Source organism: Topomyia yanbarensis, chromosome 3 (genome assembly GCF_030247195.1).
Source record: "Topomyia yanbarensis strain Yona2022 chromosome 3, ASM3024719v1, whole genome shotgun sequence".
NCBI classification, from domain to species: domain Eukaryota; kingdom Metazoa; phylum Arthropoda; class Insecta; order Diptera; family Culicidae; genus Topomyia; species Topomyia yanbarensis.
This window is the reverse complement of record NC_080672.1, coordinates 111,757,053-111,778,397: the sequence shown is the minus strand read 5'-3', so window position 1 is coordinate 111,778,397 and position 21,345 is coordinate 111,757,053. Positions and strand designations below refer to the sequence as shown.

Below are 21,345 nucleotides of genomic sequence, written 5' to 3'. Positions count from 1 at the left end.
AAAGGGACCCCGGTTTAAGACGTGTGAATTGATGCAGATACTCACCTTGAGGCAGAGGTTGAGTCTGCATCATTTCGGACTCCGGCAAACTTGCCCGTGGAACATGAATGTAAATCCTCTATTCTTGGAGATAACTTTTTAAATTTCAATTCTGACTGGTTTATTAACGCTGATAAGCGTTATTTTCTTAACTAAAGAAAAAAATGGGTGGGAGATATTTGTTCCAATTAACACCGACTACTAGCACGGAGTTGTGCAAACTAAATATTGGAGACAGTCCATGGATGAGACCTCATTCTAATTCTCGTCTTCTCACCTTGTATTGAAATGGTTTATTTAATTGGGGTCGCTACTAGCACAAAACCGGACAATTTAAAGAAAGCAGTCAGTCTGCCGAGACAGCCACTTCCTATTAATCGTTTTCGGTCTTCTTGTTGATATGCAGTTTCCCGAAAATACGTCCAATAAGATGTGTTTGAATAGCAGTATTCAATTAAATTCACAATTTTTCTGTTCAAAATCTGCGGTTCGTTGCATGAAATTAGCGGTAACCAATCACAAATGAGCTTCGATAGGATGTTATAAATCGTCTTTGCTAGTAGTACGGAGCAACACAAAGTAATTAAATCGCATTCCACCAGCTGTACCCAGCTCACAAGTATTTCCTTCTCGGTATTGTACAGCACATTGAGAAGACACTGTTTGCTTTAAACAGCTAAATATGAATGACAATTGAAACAATTCTGTAGCGGACCTATGTTTAATATTTTTCATCATCTTCGTGTTCAGTTAGTGTACCATATTGACGGCTCTGATCGAGATGGGCTTGAAATTTTCGCTTTTTCGAACCGCTTAAACCGTTCAAATACATTTTTGTCTTTCTCATATAAAGAAAGGCTATGCAATCACTCCAAAAATCAATTTTCAAACCGAGGCCCGGAGTGTCATATCCCATTCGATTCAGTTCGTCGATATCGCAAAATATCTGTGTGTATATATGTGTGTCAAATAATGTCACTCAATTTTCTTAGAGATGGCTGAACCGATTAGCACAAACTCAGTATAACGGTATAACGGTATAACGCTCCCATAAGACGCTATTGAATTTTTAGTTGATCGGACTTCCGGTTCCGGAGTTACGGGTTGAAGAGTGTGGTCACACAGCAAATTCCCATATAAACTGGTAACCCTATGATGTCCGAATAATGTAATACATATTCAAATACGTTCAACATTACTTGGATTTGCGGGTCTAGATCACTAATGACCAATTAAATTAGTTTTGACCACATTGGTCACCTATGACGGATCTTGATGCCCTCTGGGAACTCGTCAAGTTCCCAAGTTAATGTCACACCTACCAGCAAACTCTTAACCGATGTTTACAAACTTGATTTCAAATGAAAGATATAGAGTGTTGAGCCTATTTTCACCAAGATTCTATTATCACCCTACCCATTTAAAGCCGTTGGTTAGAGCAGCGTCTGCCATCTTTGTTCAACGCATTGAGTCAAAGAGTAGCGTTACAATAGGGGCACTCGATTCGAGTTTTCGTTGCGCTCAAACACGAGAATTTCACTGTTTTCAGCGCATTTGTGTTATTATCTTTGTTCTTATCAAAGAAGCAAAGCTTACTCTAATACTCCCATTGACTGCTATTGAATTTCATTCAGTTCTGTCTTTTGGTTCCAGAGTTACAGGTTGGTAATTGTGGTCTCATAGGAAATTCTCATATAAAACAGGTTTTTTTGTTATTATTGCAGGTCATACATACTCCAAAATTTAATACAACATTGATAAATATATTTTCGACAAAATGACGAAGAAACTGATTTAATTCCATGTAGTTCAACAAATGATATAAACGTTCCAAATCTTACACGACTTTTCTTCCGAAATTTTGAAAAGGGTTCCCAATATAGAAGGGCCAGCCGTTAACCACGACCAAAAAAAACTTCTATCCGCGGTCCCGTTCCAGGATGGCGACAGACGAAGGGGGGGGGGGGTAAGTTTATGCCAAATAATCAGAAAGGGTTATAAGGTTTTGTTTAGGGACTATAAAAGAATATTTTAACAGCTTCAATGTATTTAATTATATGATAGAAAAATATGTGCCGTTTTTGTAAAAATCTGCATTTTGTCAGCCGAAAATAAGCTAAGGGGTACTTCACTGTTCAACCTTTTCTTCCAATAATTTGCTGGTCATAGTTCCTGTAGAATAATTACCTATTTGAGGGCGAAGAAAGATTCGAAATCGGTGAACAAGCCGAACTGATATGGAAAGGCAAAGTTTACGCGCTCACTTTTTTTAGCTGACTATCTTTTAATCTTTTAACTATAGCTTCAGCAACTTGTTCACAAAAGAAATTCCAACATGAAGAAAGTTTTAAAATCTATTAGGTTACAGCTACGGTCAAAGTAAGCGTTCCCACGTCTTTCGACTTTCTTTGGTAGTCTGTGTAACTTTTTACCCCCTTGGTATTCCAAGTTATAATAATTTGCATGTCAATAAACAAGGCAGAATTTTATATTACATATCGAGCAAGAAATTGTCAAATTTTAAAATTCTTAACGTCGTTTTTGTTCTTGAGTGATATTATACAAAAAAATAGAACAAATCTAGCTCATCTTCAACGGAACTAAACTTGTTAAAATATAGCCTAACTTTACTCGAGATACATTGCCAACGATACTAATAGTGTTTTCGTTTTTACCTAGTACTACGACGGTGTAGGGCAAAAAAGAGATAGACTGATTACACCCAAGTTTGAATAAATGTATCACCGGCTATACCTGTGAACTGCACTGTAAAAAACGAAAATGCCATAAATCTCCAATATGCTCTAGAGGTTAGGTCTATTGAATGTATCATTCTTTGCACATGTGTTTACAATATATTTCAAATCAGTCTCTACGCATCGCTCGATCGAGATAGAAGTGTTTTGTTTTCGGTCTGTTGGAAAAAGAACAGTGCAGTAATCCGCGTTCAAGGTTATTTTGCCATTCTCTGCCTCTTCGAGGTTTGGACTTTTATTTTCTTTTGTGCGTGTGTTAACCGTTAGGCCACATTCCTCAACCTTTTGTTCGTAAAGCGAGGATTGAACAATAACCAGCTATTTGAGCTGGACTGGTGCGTCGTGGGAAACGAGTATACAGATAAGTGAAATCTACCTTTTTGATACATTTACGGCTTTTTCCCGTCTGCGCGGGTGCTGACCCCGTGCGTTGACGGTGTCGATGGCTTCCTCCCCGGATGGCCAAATGGAGATCGAGTCGACTCCTAAGGCTCTCCCCCGACCCAAACAATATCCAGAGCTCTCGACCGGTCCCTTTGTGGTCTTCTTTCGGCCCAAAACAAAATCGCTGAATCTATTACAGATTTCAAAAGACCTAACGGAACGGTTCTCGGCTGTGATCGAAATAAAAAAGGTCCGCTCAGACAGGCTGAGGGTCGTGCTGACTAACTCAAAGCAGGCAAACGATATTGCTTGCTGCGAGCACTTTACGAAGGACTATCACGTGTATATTCCAGCTGTGAAAGTACAGTCTGAAGGCGTTGTCACCGATGACAGTTTGACATGCGAGGATCTGCTGCAGTACGGGGTTGGCCGTTTCAGAGACCGCTTACTTCAGCCAGTAAAAATACTCGAGTGCAAGCGTTTGCACTCAGTAGTAATTGCGGGGGATGGTTCAAAAACGTACCCCCAATCAAACTCTTATCGGTTGACCTTCGCTGGTACCGCTTTGCCAAATTACGTCCTCTTGCACAAGGTTCGTCTGCCTGTGCGTCTGTTTGTGCCGCGGGTCATGAATTGCACAAAGTGTAAACAATTGGGTCACACAGCCACCCATTGTAGCAATAAGGCCCGCTGTGGAAAATGCGGGGAGAATCATCTAGATGATTCGTGCAGTAAGAATGCTGAGAAGTGTCCTTACTGTGCAGAGAATCTGCATGATATCTCGGCATGTCCCGCGTACAAACTACGCGGGGATAAACTAAAACGTTCCCTTGCTGGACGATCCGAACGTTCTTTTGCAGAAATGCTAAAGAAAGCTACACCACCAACCTCAACAAACATCTATGCTCACTTGCCTCCTAACGAGGGCGAGGCTGATGACCCACAAGAGGGAACATCTACTAGGGCGCCTAGAAGTTATAGGAAGAGGAGGAACATTTCCTCTCCTAAAGTTCGTTGTAAAGGCCAGAAAGTATCCCTTGACGGGACTCAGAAAGTCACATCTATTGGAAGTGTTGCAACCAAACCGAAGCAATTAGCTCCTGGTCTCGGAGGATTAAACTCAGAGAAGGAGTTCCCAGCACTTCCCGGAACATCAAAAATCCCAAGTGTTCCTCTGTTTCAGTTCGAGAATAATCGCGGCACTGGAATTATCAAACTCTCGGACATTGTGGACTGGATAATAAAAACTTTCAATATAACTGATCCTATTAAAAGTCTGTTGTTAGCTTTTCTCCCTACAGTAAGAACATTTTTGAAGCAGTTGACTGCTAAATGGCCCCTCCTTTTAGCGATTGTATCCTTCGATGGCTAACTCATCGAACGAGGTCACGGATTTGATCACTGTTCTACAGTGGAATTGCAGAAGTATCATCCCGAAAATCGATTCCTTCAAAATTTTAATAAATAATTTGAGTTGCGATGCATTTGCATTATGTGAAACTTGGTTAACTTCCGACATAGATCTCAACTTCCACGACTTTAATATTATTCGCCTGGATCGAGACACCCCCTATGGAGGAGTGCTTTTGGGGATCAAAAAGCGCTATTCCTTCTACAGAATTAACCTTCCCTCGATAACAGGTATTGAAGTTGTCGCTTGTCAAGTAACAATCAAAGGCAAAGATCTTTGCATAGCTTCCATATATATTCCCCCCAACACCGCGATTGGGCATCGCCGGCTACATGACATCATAGAATCCGTGCCTGCACCGCGACTAGTTTTAGGCGACTTTAACTCTCACGGTACGGAATGGGGTTGCCTTTATGATGATAACCGTTCCTCTTTAATTCACAATATTTGCGACAACTTCAACATGACAATTCTAAACACGGGTGAAATGACACGGATTCCTCCCCCACCAGCGCGCCCAAGCGCATTAGATTTATCCCTTTGCTCGACCTCGCTAAAGTTAGAATGCGCGTGGAAGGTAATCCCTGATCCCCACGGTAGCGACCATCTGCCGATCGTAGTCTCAATCAATAACGGCTCAAGGCCATTGGAAACAATCAATATTTCGTATGACCTCACACGAAATATCGATTGGAAGAGCTATGCTGCCGCGATATCCGACAACATCGAATCTACTCAAGAACTTCCTCCGGAGGAAGAGTACAGCTTTTTGGCTGGCTTGATTCTCGACAGCGCGAATGAAGCTCAGACTAAGCCAGTACCCGGCGCGAACATACAAAAACGTTCTCCCAATCCCTGGTGGGATAAAGAGTGCTCAGACGTGTACGCAGAGAAGGCCGCCGCGTTTAAGACCTTCCGGAACGACGGGTTACCCGCTAGTTTTCGACAGTACGCGACGCTAGACAAGCGAATGAAGAGTTTGATGAAAGCCAAAAAACGCGGTTATTGGCGCCGGTTCGTCGACGGATTAACGAGAGAAACATCGATGAGCACTCTTTGGGGAACAGCCCGACGTATGCGAAATCGAAACAGTACTAATGAGAGCGTGGAATATTCAAACCGTTGGATATTCGATTTCGCCAAGAAGGTTTGTCCGGATTCCGCCCCGGCACAGAAGATCTACCGCGCCGCGTCCCGTCACGATAACGCGAACGAAACACCTTTTTCGATGGTGGAGTTCTCACTTGCTCTCTTGTCGTGTAACAATAAAGCTCCAGGGCCAGACAGAATCAAATTCAACTTGTTGAAGAATCTGCCAGACTCTGCCAAGAGACGCTTGTTGAACTTATTTAATAAGTTTCTTGAGGCTAACATTGTCCCACACGATTGGAGGCAAGTGAAGGTCATCGCCATCCAAAAACCAGGAAAACCAGCCTCCGACCACAATTCGTATCGACCGATCGCAATGCTATCTTGTATCCGGAAGTTGTTCGAGAAAATGATCCTATCCCGCCTCGACAATTGGGTCGAAGCAAATGGCTTACTGTCAGATACACAATTTGGCTTTCGCAAAGGCAAAGGGACGAATGATTGTCTTGCGTTGCTCTCAACCGAAATTCAAATGGCCTATGCTAGTAAAGAGCAGATGGCATCAGTGTTCCTAGATATAAAGGGGGCTTTTGATTCAGTTTCTATCAACATTCTTTCAGAGAAGCTGCACCAGCATGGTCTTTCAGCGACTTTAAACAACTTTTTACTAAACTTGTTGTCGGAAAAGCACATGCATTTTTCGCATGGTGACTTATCGACATCACGATTTAGCTACATGGGCCTTCCCCAGGGCTCATGTCTAAGCCCCCTGTTATACAATTTCTACGTCAACGACATTGATGAATGTCTTGACAATTCCTGCACGTTAAGACAACTTGCAGACGATGGCGTGGTGTCTGTTACGGGACCCAAAGCTGTCGATCTACAAGGACCATTACAGAATACCTTGGACAATTTGTCTGCATGGGCTATTAAGCTGGGTATCGAATTCTCCACGGAGAAAACTGAGCTAGTTGTATTTTCTAGGAAGCGTGAACCAGCACAACTACAGCTTCTATTAATGGGTCAAACTATAGCTCAGGTCTTCACAGTAAAATATCTAGGGGTCTGGTTCGACTCGAAAGGTACTTGGGGATGCCATATTCGGTATCTGAAACAGAAATGCCAGCAAAGGATCAACTTTCTTCGTACAATAACCGGAACGTGGTGGGGTGCCCACCCAGGAGACCTAATTAGGTTGTATCAAACAACGATACTGTCGGTACTGGAATACGGATGCTTCTGCTTTCGATCCGCCGCGAACATACATTTCATCAAACTCGAAAGAATTCAGTATCGTTGTTTGCGTATCGCCTTAGGGTGCATGCAGTCGACCCATACGATGAGTCTCGAAGTCCTGTCGGGCGTTCTCCCGCTGAAAAATCGATTTTGGGAACTCTCATATCGATTGCTCATTCGATGCGATATCTTGAACCCGTTGGTGATTGAAAATTTCGAAAGGCTTGTTGAGCTCAATTCTCAGACCCGTTTTATGTCCCTGTACTTTGACTACATGGCGCAAAATATTAATCCTTCTTCTTACAATCCCAACCGTGTGCATTTCATAAATACTTCTGAATCTACTGTTTTCTTCGACACATCCATGAAAGATGAGATTATTGGAATTCCGGACCATATACGCCCACAAGTGGTTCCAAATATTTTTTATAATACATTCCGAGAAGTCGACTGTTCTAAGATGTTTTATACTGACGGATCAAACCTTGAAGGATCCACTGGCTTCGGTATTTTCAATCAAAAGTTCACCGCCTCCTACAAACTCAGTGACCCTGCTTCAGTTTACGCCGCAGAACTAGCTGCTATTCAGTATACCCTTGGAGTCATTGACACATTACCCGCAGACCATTACTTTATCGTCTCGGATAGTCTGAGTTCTATTGACGCTATTCGCTCGATGAAACATGGAAAGCATTCCTCGTATTTTTTGGGGAAAATACGGGAGCTACTGAGTGCTTTATCTGACAAATCTTTCCAGATTACCTTGGTGTGGGTCCCTTCTCATTGCTCCATTCCGGGCAATGAGAAGGCGGACTCCTTAGCTAAGGTGGGTGCCATTGAAGGTGACGTTTTTGAAAGACCAATTTGCTTCCACGAATTTTTCAGTATTACTCATCAGAGAACCCTCGAAAGTTGGCAAACCTCGTGGAGCAATGGGGAGCTAGGAAGGTGGCTACATTCGATAGTCCCTAAGGTATCGACGAAACCTTGGTTCAAGGGGATGGATGTGGGTCGTGACTTCATTCGTGTGATGTCCCGACTCATGGCGAACCATTACACGCTGGATGCACATCTCCGACGTATTGGGCTCGTGGAGAGTGGTATCTGCGCTTGTGGCGACGGTTATCACGATATAGAGCACATAGTCTGGGCGTGCACCGAGTACAGTTCCGCCAGGTCTCGGCTTATGGACACCCTCCGGGCCCGAGGAAGACCACCCAACGTCCCGGTTCGAGATGTGTTGGCAAGCCGCGATGTCCTCTATATGTCCCTTATATACACCTTCATAAAAACCATCAATATCCAACTTTAACTGCCCCTTTTTCCTTATCATTCTCAGAAGCGCTCTCTTCCACCTGTACCATACACCCACGATGGTTTGATGCGACTCCAAGGCGACACAAAACATCCCTGTCGAATGAGCCAACAAACACGGGACCTAAAGCACGAACGTCACACGCACAACTCGAAATGTAGCCGATCAACATCTGAGCCGCACTACGAAATCGTCTGGAGAAACCCCTGCCATCTCGAGAACGACCACCCGGCTTCCCAGTACATGATTCTTCCTGATGAAGACCACCCTGATTCTGTAATCCATCCGTTGATCTCCCGAAGTCTGAAACTGAAATAATGTTCTCCCCCTGCCATGCTTGTCCACCCTACTTCCCCTGACTCTTATACACAGAAGTAACACCCCTTCCCCCCCCCCCCCAAATATCTTCATGAAGCATTTAGCTCTTCTTGCCTTTTCTAGTTTTAACTATTATATTATATGATCTCGTTGAAAATGCCCAACTCTACTACCACATAAAATAACTCTAATTAATGTCTCCGAATCTTTACAAAATTTAATCACGCCCTCTAATTATTTCTACTTTTAAGATAGTCGTAAAAATTTTCCCCCTTAGTTAAACATTATTTGCTCCAATAATCTCATTGCTAAAAATGTCAAACCATATTGCCATAAAAACTAAATGACCTCTCTAATCTTACGAAAATTATACTACCCCCTTGTGTATAAGTATAGCTATAAATTAGCCTTAGTTTAATTTCAAAAATCAATATGTAAGCCCCTAGTTTTAAGTAATTTAAAATGTAAAACAAAACAAAATTGGCACCTTTAAGCTAACGCAAACCTGCCTTATCAAATAAACGAATTGAAAAAAAAAAAAAATATATATATTTCAAATATACAATATATTTGAATTTGTCTTTCTTATTTCGCTCCACAAAAAAACTCGAATTTGTTAGCTGTGGATCAATAATTGTCACCTGCGTTACGTGTTTCAAATTAGTTCAAAACTGCATAAAATACAAATATTGCATGAAGGCACAGATCAAAACAATGAGCTAATCAATTCATTAAATAAATACCAATAGTTAACGTCCACTTTACCCAAATTCGCACTGGCCACTCCACTAATCAAACCGCCTCTTCCCATCGTAAATTCCGCATAGCAGCACTCAACGACCCATAATCAGGTGTAACAGCAGATTCATCCCCATCACATCATCGTAATTATGATCACGTCTTCTGTTACACCACCACCACCACCACTACCACCATCCTTCACGGCAGTGCATACCGACCGCAATCACCAGCTGACCCGCCTGGTGGTTATGTAGGTACGATTGTCCATTATCCGCATGATTTGCATGAGTCGAGTTTGATCATCGCGCACGTACCGATTCCGCGGCAGACGCAACCGGAGACGCGTCAGGCGCAAACCTCAGCCCGGGGTGGGCACGGAGCATGTCCGATCTGAGTCGCATCAGTACAGCTCAAAGTAACGGTGGGACAAGTAGTGGTTTCTGAAGTGTCGGCGTTTTTTTTTCGTTCGCTTGTGTCTATCGTGATGAGACCGGGAGAGTTCTAAGCGACCGCGACGGTTCCTCCGGACCGGTCGGATTGATTTGTTGTAGTGTTGCATCGTGTGCTTTCTTTTGCTCTTTGCAGGGGTGGGGGCAGAGGGCAGTGATCGATTCGGCACGGTGTCATCATGGATTTGCTGAAGAATACAAATTACTGTAAGGAAATGAGCGGCGAATTTGTTTCGGTTTCGCGAGCTGCGATAAAAAGAGTGTGAGTTTTTCCTCTGCATTTCCCGCCATTTGAAAGCCTTCGATAGATTGTTGAGCATACTTTCAGTTCTTGTGTTCCCATCGTTTAGAAATTGTTTGTTTCCTTAGTCTGTGTTTAAGAAGAAAAACATGCTGGTGTAATAACCAATGGTTTTACAATGCTTCGAGCAACTTTCCTGCTCACTATTGATGGGAAAACGATTCGTTATTTGCATAGGTAATGATGAGTATGCCGTTAGTTTACCAGCCCGGCTAAAAGACAAACCGAAGCTATGGATTCTTCCATAGTTTGCCGTGATTAGGTTATTGTTTTCTAACAACAAATCTGAGAGAAAGTATGGATAGATGGCTATGTATTTGAAACTAGCCGAGGAACCCGGCGTTTTCCGGGAAAATTTGTGCATAAGATTTCTCAAGCAACTATGCGTACGTTGTATCAAATGATGCGTGCGCTTGAGTGTGAAATTTTCATATAACCGATCGCCACTAGTTTTTTGTATTACATTGGAAAATAGTTTTTATTATTCTTCTTACCTATACGAATTAAAAACCCTCTAGTAGCTGGAATAATAATAACGACACGTGTCTAAAATTGTTAGTATGTCCGTCATATAAAGTAATGTTTTCAGTACAGTTAATGCTTATTTTGGGTTGCTCAAAAATATGCCATATACTGCAAAACGGGGTATCTTTGATCACCGGGTAAGTTTGATCAAAAGAGATTTTTGCCTTTCTCATATAGATAGGTTATGCAATTACTCTGAAAAACGTTAACCTAATCCCGGCCCGGAGGGCCGAGTGTCATATCCCATTCGACTCAGTTCGTCGAGATCGGAAAAAGTCTGTATGTGTGTGTGTGTATGTATGTATGTGTGTGTATGTGTGTGTATGTGTGTGTATGTATGTGCGTATGTGTCAAATAATGTCACTCATTTTTCTCAGAGATGGCTGGACCGATTTGCCCAAACTTAGTCTCAAATGAAAGGTGCAACCTTCCCATCGGCTGCCATTGAATTTTGGATCGATCGGAATTCTGGTTCCGGAATTGCGGGTTTCAGAGTGCGGCCACACAGAAATTTCTCATATAAACTATAGGAAAAATTTAAAATAGAATTTTTATTTTTGATGCTAAATGTGTTCAAGGTGCATGAAACGTCGAGATTTGATGCAAACTCAAAAAAAAAATTTGACTACTATTCACTTTTTTGAATTTTGGCACATTTTTGCCTTTCTCATATAGAAAGGTTATGCAATCACTCTGAAAAACGTCAACCTAATTTTTTTTTCGACTCGCATAGGGTTTTTGGATTTTAACAGGGGCGTAGTTGATGGTTTACGGAGAGGGGTTACACCCCCCCCCCCTCTACTGTTCGCGCCCCTCCTTCAAAAATCTCCTTAAATCACCCCTCAGACCACCACCCCATCCAGCCCACATACCCCTCCCTTTCAACCCCATCATCTTTAAACCACCACTATATCACAAAGCATACCAATTTAAGCTGGGGAGTCGTTCGTTCATGGGACTTTCGCCCTCTTCACATACCCACCCCCGCATGACAAAATGGGTTAGCAAGCAGATAACATTGATCTAATGCTGATTAGGCTAATGGAGTATGATATTTTTTTGTTTCAAGTGTTTCACCGTCGACACGTAGCTCATCAAGTTCGTGGCTGGCATGCCATTGTGTATAAGTACAAAGTGTACTAAGAATGTAATGGACATTTCCACGATTATGTTGAACATAAAAAGCCTCCGTGCCATAGTTTAGAGAAATGAGAAAGGCACAATTGCACCGCTAGGTGGATTAAAACAGGTTTTTTCAGTAACGTACGATAAGATGATAATAATAACGACACGTGTCTAAAATTGTTAGTATGTCCGTCATATAAAGTAATGTTTTCAGTACAGTTAATGCTTATTTTGGGTTGCTCAAAAATATGCCTTATACTGTAAAACGGGGTATCTTTGATCACCGGGGTAAGTTTGATCAAAAGAGATTTTTTCCAGTAACGTACGATAAGATGATAATCGAAATAATAATAGTAATAATCGATAATAATCGAAACAATATTAAATAATATTCTAAATATGTTCAGCATCTATCGGCAACGATTATTTCGGCATTTAATGTACCTTTTATGAACATAAATTCAAATTGAAAATACTCTCAAGCATCGTTTCAATAGGTTCAACACTCCCTTGTATAAAGTAATAGGGGGTATTTTGGACCAGTACCATAGTATGGACCATTTGACGTTGATTTGTACATTTTTACACTTAAAGTTCATAACATATCAGTGGCGTAGCCAGAAATTTAATTTGTTGGAGGAGGGGGTGGGGGGTATTGGTGAAAATCGTAGATAATCTGATCTTATAATATCGAAACCATCAACTTTGAAGGTTTAACAACCTCGGCTTTTCAACATAAAAGCTCTTCTTTTGATATAATAATGCTGGTGATTAAATCTCCTAGAAGTAATTTTAAAAAAATAATTCTTCTAAAATAGTGTGAGACTTGGTGTGGTGTCTTCAGTAAAGTTGTTAATGTTATTTTAAACAACTTTCTTGTAAATATGAAGGTTAAACAACCTTGTTGAAAATATGAAGGCTACACAAATGCAATATATCGAGATATAAAACGATATTTAACCGTAGAACGTTTCGCTGGGGTAAAAATGTACCCTACACCTTCTTTGGAACCGTGTGAAACCCTAGAATTTGGCATTTACCGATTTGGGACCCTAACCATAATTCAATTTAGAGTTCCAAGTAAGAGTAAGAAAAAGTGGTATAGTCAGTTTGCTTATAGCCTTTGTGGAAGCAGGTGTCCAAGTTGGCGTGGGGTACATTTGTACCCCAGTGTATGGTTGCCGTTAGTGTTTCGTCAGGTTTCGTGCTGTCAGTAGAAATGTGATTCGTGACAATACCTGTTTAAATACTGGTTGTATTAATACGTAAGTAACACTTAGTATTATATAATCGTTTTTAATCATTTATTTAGTTTATTTTATTTAATATTGAAGCGGAACAAAAAATCGTTCTTATTTTTGCTGATTTTTTGTTTGTTTTATTGTTTATTATTTATAGTTTTTCAAAGCAATGGCTCCAAATATAATTTGCGCACAATAACTGCTGTAACAGTAACGTTGTGTGTTACCAATGTATTACTGGTCAGAAATATTTTTTCATTTCAATTACTTCCCCCTTTTTTGTTTTTTTCTTCCAAAACACGATTTTTAAACATTCACTCCTCAAAATAATTGCACTTTTTCAAAAATATCGAAATTCCATTTTATACCGTTTCAAGACCATTCTTTCAACTTTTAGAATCATTTGATTTTTTTCAAATCGGTTGAAAATTCGCAAAGTTATAGTAATTTTTGCATAAAAAGTCGAAACCGCGAGTTTATCACTTTTTTTTGGTTCAAATCAATTTATGTATCATTGATTCAATAAATTACTTACTTTCACTTACGCAGCTGTTTTCGCAATTGAAAAAACGAAGAAAATGATGTATTATACTTTTCTTTTGTTTGCATTTTTACCTGCGAAAATTGCGATCAAATGCGTGTGGTACATTTATACCCCAGTGCAACGTTCTAGGGTGGAAAACGCAAGTGCAACGTTCTAGGGTTAAGAAATTTCCTCAAAACAGTTCTTTTCAATAAAAGTTTCTATTGTAAGCTTCAGGGACTACCTTGAATAGAATGTGAATGTTATTGTTAACATTACATTATTACAGTAATAACAGAATAACTTGGTTTAAACGTGTTCCCTCATATATGGTCTAATAAATTTCGATATTCTGAATACACGGAGCATTCATGTCTTCAATAAAATTATTTATGAAATGTTTTCAACAAAGTTTTTTATTATTTTGATTACACAGGCCGTAGGATCCTTTCGGTCTTTCGGTTCTTTTTTCAGGTTAGAACAATTTCTTAACTCCCGCACGTTGGGAATCGAACCCAGGTGAGCTGCATACACCCTGTCGAATTACCAATACGCTCCCACCCCATTCAACATAGTTTTTGGAAATAGCATTTTCGGAAACTTTACTGAAACCATTAATTCTCGAACTGAATTAGTTTGAAGAATAAATACTTCATATTTTACTTCTAGGAGGATTTACCTCCAAAATTATTTTATTAAAAGAGGCGATGCTTTACGTTGTAACATTCTTCAAAAATACTAAACATCCAAAGTTAACAGTTTCGAAATAATGTGATAGTGACCGAAAAAAATGTATTTGTGCATTAATTTTGCTTTTCTTCGATATGAAAGCTTACAGCTCCAGAACAAGTCCTCTTTAACAAAATGTTGTTACACCATTCAATTCATAACTCAAATGTGCATCATTAATAGCCACTCACTTGAAATATTTTGAAATCTTTATTATATTCAATAGCCTGCTTAAAGGCTATTTATATAATTGATAACACAACAAAAATCAAATGCTCATAAAAACCGATCCTGACCTGAGACAATCGAAAAATGTGATTTTTCGTCATTTTCTGCTTTCTAAAATATTACTGTCGTTGTTAAAAACATTGAGTTTTTGTCTCAACTCCTAAGCATTCTCAAAAAAAAACCGATTTATTCAACCTAGCAGTGAGATGAGACATTTCTTACACATTTCACTATTGGATTAGTTTGCAGAACTCACGAGAGGTAGGCACCCAATTAGAGGTGGGATGAAAACAGTTTCTAGTCTTGCACGAATAAAATCTCGAATAAACTAAATAAATTATAGAAATCAACAAAACGATCGAAATAAAAAAGTAAAGCAAAAAATGAAACAATAGGTTTTTAAATTCATAAAATGAGTAGAAAAATTAATTGAAATCATTATAATTTTGATCCAAATACACGAATCAAATTAGATTAGGTTATTACATAAAAATTAAGATTATATTTAGAAATAGTTATAATATTAATAAAATAAATTGACTCATACTAACAAATTGAATGAAAAACGAATGACTGAACATGAAATGCATAAAATTAAAGATACGAATAAAATGAATCAGATAAATCAAATGGATCAAATGAATCAAATGAATCAAATGAATCAAATGAATCAAATGAATCAAATGAATCAAATGAATCAAATGAATCAAATGAATCAAATGAATCAAATGAATCAAATGAATCAAATGAATCAAATGAATCAAATGAATCAAATGAATCAAATGAATCAAATGAATGAAATGAATCAAATGAATCAAAATAATCAAATGTATCAAATGAATCAAATGAATTAAATCAATCAAATAAATCAAATAAATCAAGCGAATAAAATTATTTAAATGATTCAAATGATTCAAATAATTCAAATAATTCAAATGAATCAAATGAATCAAATGAATCAAATGAATCAAATGAATCAAATGAATCAAATGAATCAAATGAATCAAATGGATCAGATGAATCAAATGAATCAAATGAATCAAATGAATCAAATGAATCAAATGAATCAAATGAATCAAATGAATCAAATGAATCAAATGAATCAAATGAATCAAATGAATCGAATGAATCAAATGAATTAAATCAATCAAATAAATCAAATGAATCAAATGAATCAAATGAATCAAATGAATCAAATGAATAAAATGAATAAAATGAACCAAATGAATAAAATGAATCAAATGAATCAAATGAATCAAATGAATCAAATGAATCAAATGAATCAAATGAATCAAATGAATCAAATGAATCAAATGAATCAGATGAATCAAATGAATCAAATGAATCAAATGAATCAAATGAATCAAATGAATCAAATGAATCCAATGAATCAAATGAATCAAATGGATCAAATGCATCAAATAAATCAAATGAATCATATGAATCAAATGAATCACATGAATCACACGAATCACATGAATCAAATGAATTAAATGAATCAAATTGATTTAATTCATCCAGTGAATACAATGAATCAAATTAATGAAATGGATCAAATGAATAAATAGAATGGATGAACAAAACGAATAAAGTAAAAAATAAATGAAATGCATAAATAAAACAAACGAATCAAATAAACAAAATGAGCTGGAGTGATAAAATGAATAAAATGAAGGAAATGAGCAGAATTAAATGCATCGATTAAAATGAAAAATTGAACAACAGTAAAAGGTTATAAGTTAATATAAAGAAATAAATTGAATATTTGGATGAAATGATTAAAATTGAAAAAGTAGTCAGATTATTAAAATGAAGAAACTGAACAAAATGAATAAACTGGAAAAAATTAATAAAATGCATACAATGAAAACAATGAATGATATGAGTAAAATGAACAAAAAGAATAAACTGATCAGAGTGAATCCAAAGAATGAAACGAATAAAATAAGTAAAATGAACGCAGATGAACAAAACGAATAAAAAGATGCGGAATGAAAGAATTAATTAAAATGGAATGGTCATATATTTGAAGCCAAACACATTTTTGAATAAAGATAATGAGTAAACCGGATTGTACGAATTTGAAAACCATTGCATCAGAAAGTTTTGAAATGTTTTTGAAAATCCCATCTTCTGAGAAAAGGCTAATAAATATGCAATGGACTTTCTAGGGCTTCAATCTTTTTTTGGTTTTGTTCTTTTTGTTTTCATGCTTCTTTACTTGACGAATTAAAAGTTTACTTTTTGGTCACATATTCCCGAAAAAAGATTTATGTGCAGAACAAAATTTACTGGTCCAGTATTTTAACGCGCAATCGAATATAGTAAAGTGAGACAAGGTCACATGTGCTTTCGAGCCCCTTGAACAGAGAACGACAGAGGGAGAATGCGATTCGTGAATGAGACAGGTAGATATTTCAATTTTTATTTGCATTGAAGTAAATAGTGTGAAATGTCTAGGCTATGTCGATTGCATAAAAGCCGTGTTTGTATTGTTTCGTTCGGAATTCTCGTGCAGTAAATATGGATAAATAAGTCCTATACAGACCAACATTGTGAAAAAGAAATGGTTCAAACTACTCAGTATATCCAAATATGGACGACGATAAGTTAGAAGACACATTGTAGTTGCATCCCCCATCGAGAGTGGGTACTTTGGGGACTTCTTTTCCTGGATCTAATTTGTGGATATTTTTGGTCTTTGATCCGTTATTTTTCATGAAAGTTCGTACCAATACAACGAATGTGCAGCTGATACAACTCGTGGTTCATTCGCCTGCGCAACGTTCCGTCTTCCATCTGCACGCCACCATAGATGGTACGCAACACCTTTCGTTCGAAAACTCCAAGGACGCGTTGGTCCTCCACGAGCATAGTCCAGGTCTCGTGGCCGTAGAGGACCACCGATCTAATCAGCGTCTTGAAGATAATCAACTTCGTGCGGCGGCGAATTTTGTTCGACCGGAGCGTTCTCTGGAGTCCAAAGTAGGCACGATTTCCCGCTATGATCCGTCTCTGAATTTCTCTGCTGTTATCATTGTCGTCGGTTACATACAGAGAGAGAGAGAGATACAGAGAGAGAGAGAGAGAGAGAGAGAGAGAGAAAGAGAGAGTGAGAAAGATGGGGGGAGGGGGCGTGTGAGGAATGGCAAATGATGATTAACGCAGTGACATTATTTTATAGGTATATTATTATGATATATTGATTCTTACATTCTTATCATAAATAATGTAAGTAGTAATTTTTGCTCCATAACCACTATAACCTGAATCTTGCAAAAGAGCTAAATTTTCGCTAGATTTTTGGGCTTCAAACATACAGCTGCTTTCGGTGACGCCACAAGTATAATTATATTAGAAATCTTTTATCTCACTACTAGGTGAATTACTTGTTGATCTGTGTATTGATATACCATCCAACATTTACCTCATGATTAAACGCAATGCCTAATCCAAGGAATAAATACTAGAACTCACTGTTTCTTTATCAACGCATTATTTTGTCTTTGGAGTGAACTTATATATTGATTTTTGAGAAATAGTTCATTTATTATAAAGGTAATTCACAAAATTTTCTCAACATCGAATTCCTTGAATCACGTAGATGAGTTTTCATACCCCGATATTCAAAATCGGTTTAGTTTTACCCCTAAAACACCAGTAAAGCAATACTCTGTATGAAACAATCTCATTTTTAATTAGTGGAAATTGGTAAGCGAGGACTAAAAATACAAAATGTCTAATATCTCCGCCGCTCGTGCGCGGATTTAGACAATCTATAGCTTGTTCGAAAGGTATTTTTACAAGCTGACTATTCATGTGCAGTTTGTGGGACAATATTGTATTTTTCGAAAGTTATTTGCAAAAAACCGATTTAATCCACCTAGCAGTGAGATGAAACATTTCTTACACATATCACTGTTGGATCATTCATTAGTTTGCAGAACTCATGCGAAGTAGTAAATCAAAATTATAAAATACACGAATCAAATTATATTAGCTTAATTAATGAAAATTTGGACTACATTTAGAAATAAGTATAAGATTAATAGAATAAATTGACTCAAACTAACAAATTGAATGAAATAAATAAATGGAATGACTGAACCTGAAATGAATAAAATTAAAGATATGAACAAAATGAATTAAATGAATCAAATGAATCAAATAAATCAAATGAATCAAATGAATCAAATAAATCAAATGAATCAAATGAATCAAATGAATCAAATGAATCAAATGAATCAAATGAATCAAATGAATCAAATTAATCAAATGAATCAAATGAATCAAATGAATCAAATGAATCAAATGAATCAAATAAATAAAATGAATCAAATGAATCAAATGAATCAAATGAATCAAATGAATCAAATGAATCAAATGAATCAAATGAATCAAATAAATCAAATGAATCAAAGGAATCAAATGAATCAAATGAATCAAATGAATCAAATGAATCAAATGAATCAAATGAATCAAATGAATCAAATGAATCAAATGAATCAAATGAATCAAATGAATCAAATGAATCAAATGAATCAAATGAATCAAATGGATCAAATGAATCAAATGAATCAAATGAATCAAGTGAAGCAAATGAATCAAATGAATCAATTTAATTTAAGGGTTCAAATGAAGAAAATGAACGGAATGACAAAGAAAATAAAATGATCGGAATGAACAAAGAAAATAAAATGAATAAAAAATAAATTAAATGAATAAATGAAACAAACGAACCAAATAAACAAAATGAAGTGAATTGACAAAATGAATAAAAAAGAAGAAAATGCATTGATTGAAATGATAAATTAATCGGTGTGGTAAGGTTATAAATTAATAGAAAAAATAAATTGTGTCAAAAGAATTATTCGGATGAAATGAATAAAACTGAAAAAAATAGTCAGGTTGATAAAATATTCTTCATTTTAAAAAAAATGCATGAACTGGAAAAATGAATAGAATGCATTGAATGAAAACAGTGAATAAAATAAGTGAAATGAATGATATGACTAAAATGCACGAAATGAATAAACTGATCAGAGTGAATCCAAATGATGAAACGAATAAAGTAGATTAAATGAACGCAGATGAACAAAATTAATAAAAAGATGCTGAATGAAACAATTAATTAAAATGCAAAGATCATTTAAAGTTAAAGTTAAAAAACATTTTTGAATAAAATAATCCAGATTGTACGAATTTGAGAACCATTGCATCAGATAGTTATGAAATGATTTTGAAAATTTTATCTCTCGAGAAAAGGCTAATTAATATACAATGGGATTTCTAGGGCTGCTATCCTTTTTTGTTTTAGTTTTTTCGTTTTCACGCTTCTTTACTTGACAGCGTCGTTTTAAGATTATTTGGTGCTTCAACATTATTGATGGACCTTAATTAGTTATCAGGAACCTGGAACGTTCAATTTGGTTTGGAATTCAAAGTTTACTTTTTGTCACATATTCCCGAAAAAAATGTGCAGAATAGAATTTGCTGGCCCAGTAATTTAACGCGCCATTGATTATAGTAAAGTGAGACAAGGTCACATGACACATTCTTTCGTGACGTTTACAACGATTTGACGAATCTTCATTCGCCAAATATGTCATAACTATATCAAATGAACGCCTACATCAAAACTTATTACAGATTCGGAAAGTAGACAAAATCTCACGAAAGTCCTTTGAACAGAGAGCAAAAGATGGAGAATGCGATTCGTAAAAGAGACAAGTAGATATTTCAAAGTTTTCATTTGAATTAAAATAAATAGTGTGCAGTGTCTAGGCTATGTCGATAGCATAAAAGGCGTGCATTCAGTTGATTATAATGCAGTCTCTTTCCAGTCATCCTTATAGCTTGCATATTGTTTCGTTCGGAATTCTCGTTCAGGAAATATGGATAAATAAGCCCTGTACAATCCAATACTGTGAAAAAGAAATGGTTCAAACTGTCAGGATGGCAAAAATGTAGTCAGATCAACTATCTGTCCAATGCATAAACTCTGATTGTAATCCTCTCTAATTTACTTGTACAATATGCTGAATTATCCAATGCCTTACATATATGTTTTATTCAAAATTCAATAGAGATACGAAGAGTTGAAATATCGCACGTGTCCCACCTCCCAGTTAGGCCACATATTTTTCTGAGATAGCCATGAATTTCCTTTATTATAGTGTTTATACAAGCTTTGAATAGAACTGAATTAAATTTGAGTTGATGTAGTTTTCGATGGTCACCTGTCTACCCATAGTGCAACGTTTCGAAATACCAATTTCACCTTGAAAATAGCTAGTTTTCCCATAAGGCAAATATTTTGCAAATTTTCTCGGACTACAAATATTTTATTTGACATGTAGGATGCATTATTACACTTGTTTCCGTGAGTTTCTTGTACACTAAAATGCGAAGAGAATAATAGGGTAACAGACAGAAAATAGTTGGGTTTTCTCAAACCTTCACAATTACATCGCACACATGAAATTATCTTGAATATTAAAAAAGATTAGCAGAGAATCTTATCACACAACTTAGAAATGGATAGAGAAATAGCAAGATAGATGTGAGTCGTGACAGTTGCCACCAACATGATGAAAGAGAGAAAGAGACAGAGAGAGAAAGAGAGAGTGAGATAGAGATTGGGAGGGCATGTGAGGAATGGCAAATGATGGTTCATGCCGGGACCTTATTTTTATAGGTATATTATGCGATATATTGACTCCTTACATCCTTATTATAAATAATGTAAGTAGTAATTTTTGCGCCATAACCAATATAATCTAAATTTTGCAAAGAGATAATTTTTTTCTAGAGTTTTGAGATTCAAAAATACAGTTTCTTTCGGCCACGAGTATAATTGTATGAGAAGTCTTTTATCTCACTACTAGGTGAATTACTTGATGATCTGTATAGTTATATACCATCCAATATTT

At 37.0% G+C, this 21,345-nt stretch overlaps 1 protein-coding gene across 3 annotated transcripts in view; it reads left to right on the top strand.

Annotated features, from left to right (window-relative positions):
• The window catches only part of LOC131692410 (uncharacterized), a 320,838-nt gene that overhangs the window by 252,026 nt on the left and 47,467 nt on the right, over positions 1-21,345 (top strand). Inside the window, exon 1 of one of the 3 annotated variants that reach the window (XM_058979440.1) lies at positions 9,909-10,003. The exons of the other annotated variants lie outside the window; for them this stretch is intronic. Coding sequence (XP_058835423.1) covers positions 9,921-10,003 — 83 coding nt within the window. The 5' untranslated portion in view covers positions 9,909-9,920. Of the gene's footprint in view, positions 1-9,908; positions 10,004-21,345 lie in introns of those variants that run through there. 3 annotated transcript variants of the gene reach the window in all.